This window comes from Lolium rigidum, chromosome 4, assembly GCF_022539505.1.
Source record: "Lolium rigidum isolate FL_2022 chromosome 4, APGP_CSIRO_Lrig_0.1, whole genome shotgun sequence".
NCBI classification, from domain to species: Eukaryota; Viridiplantae; Streptophyta; class Magnoliopsida; order Poales; family Poaceae; genus Lolium; species Lolium rigidum.
The window spans coordinates 26,623,026-26,630,993 of NC_061511.1; the positions used below are offsets into that span (position 1 = coordinate 26,623,026).

Below are 7,968 nucleotides of genomic sequence, written 5' to 3' on the forward strand. Positions count from 1 at the left end.
GTACGGCACTGTGGTTCGTAATTACTAACCGATGTCTTTATTTGTAGATGTATTTGTTGGGTGGACGCTAAGACGCCGCGGCCGGAACAGTGGGCGGTGGCTCGATACCACATCTGGGATGTGGGCCGCATGAGTGTACTGCCGGTGGATCAAGCGATGGCAAGCAGGGTGCGCGGTGCACCGTTCGGGACAGGCTGCTGGAGCGGCGGTCATGACCACGGGCACAACTTGGAGAGAGATGCACACGTCGATCTCGACAAGCTTGGTCATGACCACGGGCACAGCCTGGGGAGAGATGCGTTGCAGGAGTGCGCCTCAGAGGAGGGCGGCTGCGCGCCGGTGGAGTCCCCGGCGTCGGTACAGTGCGCCGCCTGGCAAGGCCATCGCCCCTCCTCGTTCTCCTCATCTTCAACAGTAGAACGGTGGGCAGGCGGCAAGGAATGGTCTCGGCACAGCCAGATTCACCTCCAGGTTAGCCTCGCTGGAGTTAAGCCTCTCTTCTTCTCTTTGTATCCTGACCAGAGATGGCCGGATCCGTCTACCATGATTCAGTTTGCTTTGCGTACTATGTTGTTCTATCAAATATGCAATTCTATCTCCACTAGACTCTAATTTTTCTGTGGAAATAGGTGATCACGTTATGGTTAATTTGGCTTCTCTTCCATTGTTGGTAGTCACGTCACTCTAATCAATATGTGACACGTATAAATGAAGTGAGCTTTGACAGATATAGCGACCCCTAAGTTGTTCAGGATATAATTTTATATCACGTTGTAGATGATTTTACCCTTTTTTGTTTCTAACATAAGATTCTTTTTTAAATTCTTCAACGACTATGTACTGAATTTTACCTTCTGTTGGGATTGCTCCATTGCAGCATTCAGTTAAGTAGTGTACAGCTGTGTGTTTTACAATTCACTAAGGAAGCTAAATCGGTGACAGTTTGGTCTGTGAATTCTGTTTGCTTAGACGAGGACATTGACCAGCATTAGTGATCCTCCAAGGTGAGCATATGCAGGGTTCCACTTAGGGTTGTTATTGTGTAGAACATACATATATTACATATTGATTTTTATAGGTGATAATGTACTGAACCGGAGAACAGAGGTTGCTGACAATATTTATACTGTAATATGAGTTTTCATGAATCCTCACTATAAATATTAGCCCATTTTCTTAAAAGAAAGTGCTGGCATGGTCTTTTACAAAATGATTATAAAACAGAGTAGGTTGATAGAATAGTAACTTGTGACACACAGACATATATCACCTTTCAAATAAAAGATAAAACAATATTTACAAGTCAGTTCAGCCTGTCTCCATAACGTGCTTAGAGCTTGTTTTCTGTTTTCTTGTTTCACCTTCCTGGACATTGCATGCCCTCCCAGTTCCCTAATTCAGAATTCCATGGGAATTTCTAATTTTCTAGGAAATAAAAGTATAACCAAGGTGTTTTCTGCATGTAGAATGTCCCATGCAAAATAATTGCATCGGCCAAATAAGTCTATAGAGGAGGGGTTCATAAGCCAAGGCGAGCTCCTCCCAGTCTCCCTCTCTCTCAGCCCGTGCTCTCTCTACCCACCCTCAAACTCGTCTCTCCCCTTTCCCTCCCCCCCCCTCGACCTGAGCACTGGCCGATTGGATGATGAATAGAAAAGTGGGAGGGGCGCACCTAGGCAGAAGTTGTGATTGTTTCGATCTTGTCTTTTGGTTTGCTGCCAGTCTTCATGTACTCTCCAATTCCAATCTTCTCATCTAAATAGGCAGACGTAGACAATATAAAGATCTAAAAGCCTAACAAACTAGATCAGGGAGGTATTTGTGTATTTAACTGTGCATTCTGGCTTTTCAGATCCATTCGTGCAACTGATTTGCTTCTCTCCCAACAAAGCTTCCTGGTGAGTGCTTAGTTTTTGCATTTTTTTGGCATTTACAGATTTAATTCTAAACCTTCAGGGTATGTGTGGACTAATTCTATGATTATCATGTTGTTCTATCAAACCAGGTTTATTTCTTTGGTAAACGGCGAGGCCACGGGCAGGTGATTCTGAAAACAGTGAACTCTAATGTTCCTCCATGAATGGATCTTAGCTAATGCCTTCGTTGACATTGGTAGTACTGAAGAGAAGGTTAACAAAACTAGACCTCCTAAATGTTTTGCTCTGAGTGCTTAAATTATATATCATAGTAAATATAAGTGTACTTTCCATTATTCAACTTAGTTTTGAATAAAACCTTAAGAATGATAAATGTGATACAACTTAGTTTCAACACCACAATTCTAAAGTAGTTTGGTTCAAAGCTATTGTATCATTGAGTGTTTTCAGTCTTCAACACATGTCTGATTCAACATATGTCTGAATGATTCCTTGCCTCCCGTCAGTTTTGTAGTATAGGGATTCTCTATTTCCTGTATACAAGTTTTGGCTTGCTGGGTGTATATTTAATTAACAAGTACGTAGTGATCAGCATGACCACTGAATTAAAAAGGAGTCCTATGATGTAGAATAAAACTTAAACCGTAGGTATTACAGGGGAAAGCAGTATCTATGTTTTCTGAATTCTGGCTTGATTTATGTTGTTAAGGTTGCAAAATAGCAATATTGATGAAATAGTGTATTTTTTCACGAACTGATTGAATGGTTTGCTCTTAGTAAATAAATCTGCATATCTACTATTTATTTCGATTTCTACGCAATGCATAACTCGGAGTTCATCCTAGGGTGCCTGTGTGATCTCTACTCAGTTATTGACTTGCTTTCTGATGCTTCGGTTTTTCTTCTAGGAGGATGGCATATCTCGATTTGTGTACACCACCTGGGTTCATGTGCACAGCTGGTTTCCAATGCTTGAATAAATGTATGGCAGGATGCAGTACATACCACCGTCTGGTAGTGGCACTCCCTTTACCGAAGCTTTCATTTCATGGAACCTAGATTTACATATGTATGGCAACCAACATCATACTCCTGTGTTTTAACTTGGGCCTCTATGTGGTTACAGCCTTTCAGCAATGGAATATTGGGTGCACGAGATGCTCCACAACCTGCACTTAATAAGTTGATCCTTCATGTCCATCGTGCTATCCTTGCAAGGTTAATAGTAATTCTTATCTTTGGGTTGCCAATGATGGACTTGTAGGTCAGATTCTGGATTTGTACCGATGTACATGGTTCCGAATAATGCAATTTACAATGTATTGTGCATAAAAGATCCAACTTACAGAAACTCAGCAACTCACGAAATCTTTGGTTAAATAGATGTATTGTGCATTTATATAAGCCTGACAATAAAAGCTTCAACCTTCACTCATTCTCCCCTTATATGTGCCGTTATATGTGAAGCAAACATCATATGGATATTTGTGTTCTTCAGTGAAGAGGAGGCCAGCTTATAGACAATTAATCCTCGAAGTAGTAGCTTTTGTCCAGTCCAATGCGAAAGCATTCAACAACAAAACACTGTCCCTTTTGTTCACCAGAACCATAGAAATAAAAATCAAATGAAATTATTTGGTTTAGAAAAAATATATATATGTTTAATATATTAGTATTTCATGGTAAAAGTTTCAGAAGGATTGAACACCTATCTGAAGTTTTCCTCTGGTTAGAGAAGCGGGGATTATATACCTTTGAGTTGACTTTTTTTCTGCACCAATAGTAGATAATTTGAATACAAAGTTAAGCTAGCTTGTTGAAAATAATTCTGACAACACCCTGTTCCTGACTTAGATTTTCTGTAGATGTTTAGTTGCCGGTTTGCTGGTATTGTATTTGTGCCAACATGATATATAATTTGAATGCTTGATAGTTTTCCTTGTACCGATCTTGATGAGCCCGATGGCATAGTATCCTATCCAATGAAGCTGATTCATCCCGAGCTAATTAGGATTATTCTCTTCTCTTTATCAGGTTTAGGATGGCTTACTGCCCTTGCCATGCGATAGTTTTAGTATTTTCCTATGTTTGGTCGCACTTCTGTTTTTTGCGGAATATGTTTTTCTAATTTCACCACTCTTCTCAAATTTCATCAGGTTAAATGTAGAGCTTCCAGCCAAGCACATTATGCCGAAAACGATTGAAGTTTATTCTCGCGGCTTCCTGCCGGCGGCTGCGGGTGGGTGAGCACAGCCTTAGCTAAAGCACAACAATGGCTATCGAGTGACCAGCAAAAAGTATGAGCTCGTGTTATCGTGGTAGCACATTGTCGTCGCTCCAGGCAAACCCCCAGTGCTATCCACATGTGGGCTGGCTGAACCGGAGCCTGAAGCACGCTGCAGGGTAGCAACAAACATTGTTGTTCATGTCATATATTGCTGCTGCAGGTATGCTCATCCCCCACTCTTTTCTTTTCCCCTATCTTCTGTACTATATTGACTTTGTCCTGACTTCCAGGTCTTCTACAGGTTACAGCTAATATCTTCCTTTTCTCATCAGTGAGCACCCAGGAATGCTGGGGATAGAACGATTTATGCATTTTTAAATTTATGCCTATGTACTGCCTCATGATGTTTTTGCGTGCTTGATGATCTGCCTGTGGTGTTGAAAATAATTAGCAACCAAAAACTGGGGTTTCTGCACCAATAGTAGTAATTTGGTTACAAAGTTAAGCTAGCTTGTTGAAAATAATTCTGACAACACCCTGTTCCTGAATTAGATTTTCTGTAGATGTTTATTTGCCGCTTTGCTGGTATTGTATTTGTGCCAACATGATATATAATCTGAATGCTTGATAGTTTTCCTTGTACAGATCTATGCTTTGTTCTATGCTTTTATGTTGTTTGACATATTTTTTAATTTGTCATGTTCATGGTTTTTAAGACGTCTGCTTTGGGACACTTAGCTGATGAGGCGCCCCTCACAGCGCCTTCCAAATTTGTCCGCTTTCGGCGCTTAGGCGCCTGCTTAGGCTCCAGAGTGTGGGGTAGAACATTTTAGGACCCCTTACTGCCTTTAAAAAGCATGGTCATATTTTAGAAATATTAGAGCTCAGCTAGAATAAGGTATGAAGAGCTTGATGAAATTTATCCGCGGTTGGTGAATAGGTCTAATGGTTTTTAGCTTTGCCTACAAATCTTGAATGCATGATTGAAATAATTTTTCTGAATAGCTTAGGTATCCAAATAGTAAGACAATACTGTAGTTGGCTGATGCAAAGCTACATAGCGAAAAAGACTGCTTAGTTGATTGATTACATCGCCGCAAGTTTTCTGTTGATCTAACCAATGAATGGACATGCTTGATATCCCTAAAACAAATTAACAAAAACTAAACTGCCATTTAGTGGAAGGCCTTCTTTGTCGCGGCGGGCGAGCGCATTCTGTGTCACTCCACCAGTCCACCTGTATGTTCTCTGTTCATTTTTTTGCAATTTGTAGAGCATTCAATAGAACTGTCAAAAGAGTGCCAGTTTAGTATATGTTGATTTCTGGGCCATCATATTACAACGTTAATTCAGCTGTGAATTTATAATGGAATGAGACACTTTGAAAAGGTGGGTGTGGCCTTCGACACGGCGTGCGAGCGCCTTCTCTTGATGTCATTGTGGTGGGGGTTTTGATAAGTCTGTGCTCAGCGTCGTATATATTCTTGTTATGGGGCTAGATCCTTGGCATATACATCAGTTTTATGTCTTGCTTGCGTTGTATATATTTTGGTCTGGTGCTAGATCTTTGGCCGTGAGGTCCTATTGATCTGTTAGTTCTAGGAAATAAATGAATACAAATGTGTGGATTTTATCTATTCACGTGGTGTTTTCAGATTTGAGCTTGCAACTGAATCTAAAGATTTCTTTTGTGGATGGGTAAAACAGAAAGTCTGAAACTACATAATATAAGTATCGATGCCACTGTTTGCAGGTTCGGTGTGCCTTGGGTTGAATCTCGGTTGATTTTTATGCAGAAGATTGTGGTGAGATTGAGATTGGTATCCCCTTTTGTCCATGATGGTGCTTTTGCTGAATGTGCTTCCAACCTGTGTGCAGGTCGAGCTGGTACCTCTCCCTCCCCATGTAGAAGCAGCCTATGAGCTCCAATGTCACAACTTGAAAGACAGGAATAATAGTTCAGAACTTCAGATAAAAGATGGGCACAATAATTATATATGTATAAAACATGGCAACCATAATTCTATGGAGGAAAGTTGGCAATAACGATGTGTTGACTTCGGGAGTTCAAGATGATATCTACGGCCAAAATTACATGAATTATGAATCAGTGTAATTAGATAGAACAAAAATTATACCCCTCTTGTTTAAAATGTGTAAAAACATGATGTTTTGTCCTCTTGTTTCTTTTTGATGCAATCCAAATGCCTTAGGTGAAGTACCAGTTATGCAGCAACCCTAACAAGTGAGAATCTCTATGCCATTTCATTTGTTCCCTTTTTACTGATATGCATCTCAATCTTTTTAATGCTGTTAATTCCACGTGGAAGGCATTGTACTCATCATTAGCTCCCATGCGTTCCACTGCAGACATTATTTCTTCAGTCCTAGAGTGCATCAGACCAGATGGACTTCGTTCCACTGCACAGTTTTGAGCTTGACAACCTTTAGGCATTGATTTCGTTTGGAACAGTATGGTGTGCAGAATGGCGGGAGGAAAGGTTGGCCCGGCGGGAGCAAGGTTGCGGTTGTGGCCGCTCGGGCGGGAGGAGAAGCCGGCCCAGCGAGAGATCGACTCCTTCGGGTAGACGCATGGGCGCAGCTTGCGGCAGCCCGAGATGGAGAAGAAGATGCACCGGCCTCCTTGAGGCGGATGCGAGCTTGGGCAGCGAGGAGGCCGGCGGCGCGAGGTGCCCGGGACGAGCTCGAGCGGGAGGGCAGCGGGAAGGCCGGTGGCGCTAGGGCAGCAGGAGTAGTAATAAAATAATAAAGATGACCGAACTAAGATTTGTTACATCGATCAGCATGTATTTCTTGTTTTGGTCTCTGGGATTTTCGGTGATATGTATGCTGCTCAGTTGTACCCCTTCTTCTTTGAATTCAGCTTTGTTGATTATTATTGCTTTTCTTTTTTCAGAATATTGATATGGTGATATTATTTTCATACCAAGCACAAAGATGCGGGTACAACGACTGATATTTGATTTCTGATCATTTCATGAAGGTCTTCATATTTTTATTGGCTGACAGTTGGTTAAAGCTGAAACATGCCATTTGCGTTCATATTCTGCGAATTAGTCATTTTGTAGAACTGAACCAGCTCCATATGATTACGAACTACGTTTAGCAATTGTTTTGTTTCTCTTGTTCCTTTTCCAATTGAAACAAAATATGTCATAATATGCCCTGCAGCGATCGCTATAAGAAATCATAGATTCTACATCTATTGATCAGTTAAGTGTGACATTGCATAAATAATCGTGTGATTAACCTTAGATTTTTTTGTGTTAGAACGAAGTCAATAGAGAGCAATGTTAGGCGCTAAAACTAAATACTTATTTGACTTTTTTCTCATCGTAGATTATGTTGTGAGGAGCAGATCTTGGCAGTCGATGAAAAAGTTTGATTATATTTTTTTGTTGGGATGAATTGACTCGGAAGGAAAATCAAGCTCTTTGACATTTGTTGTCGTGAGAGTAAAGCCTATGCATTTACCGGTGAATTTGTACATATACTTATATTGTTTACTGAACTTTCTATATATGTATTTTTCTAGGACAGTGCTACCGGGCGGCGCCGCATATTTTCACATCTGTGCGGCGGCAGTTAGTCTGGCTCAGCGAACACACATTACCTGTTGCATGCAGCTGCCAGCTGTTAGATTCTCCCCTCCCGCAGCGAGACGAACATGTACACCACTTAAATGCGTGCGTCGGACACTAAAAATTATTGAGTACAGTACTAGTTTAGGTGTGTCACTATTTTGCACTAGCTCATATTGACCTGCATGTATTCGCATGACTGCAAACGCTTTGCACTGCGAAGACCCAATTATTGGCTTATTGCTAATTGCAGTATTAATCA

At 41.1% G+C, this 7,968-nt stretch overlaps 1 protein-coding gene across 9 annotated transcripts; it reads left to right on the forward strand.

The window, feature by feature from the left end:
* The first annotated feature begins 354 nt into the window (after positions 1–354).
* LOC124708809 lies at positions 355–6,617 on the forward strand. 9 transcript variants are annotated; one of them, XR_007005338.1, is made up of 8 exons: positions 355–471; positions 878–1,004; positions 1,853–1,898; positions 2,006–2,129; positions 2,786–2,891; positions 3,004–3,095; positions 4,034–5,909; positions 5,983–6,617. XR_007005338.1 is itself a non-coding variant. In XM_047240467.1 (6 exons), exons 1-6 carry the CDS (start codon positions 441–443, stop codon positions 4,122–4,124), a joined length of 402 nt encoding a protein of 133 aa, XP_047096423.1. In that variant the 5' UTR covers positions 355–440; the 3' UTR covers positions 4,125–6,617. The 9 variants fall into 9 exon arrangements, 1 of the variants encoding a protein (XP_047096423.1); XR_007005334.1 differs by lacking the exon at positions 878–1,004 and having other exon boundaries at positions 2,006–2,041; positions 5,983–6,349; positions 6,475–6,617; XR_007005332.1 differs by lacking the exon at positions 878–1,004 and having other exon boundaries at positions 2,006–2,041; positions 4,034–4,324; positions 4,395–5,909.
* Positions 6,618–7,968: the final 1,351 nt, after the last annotated feature.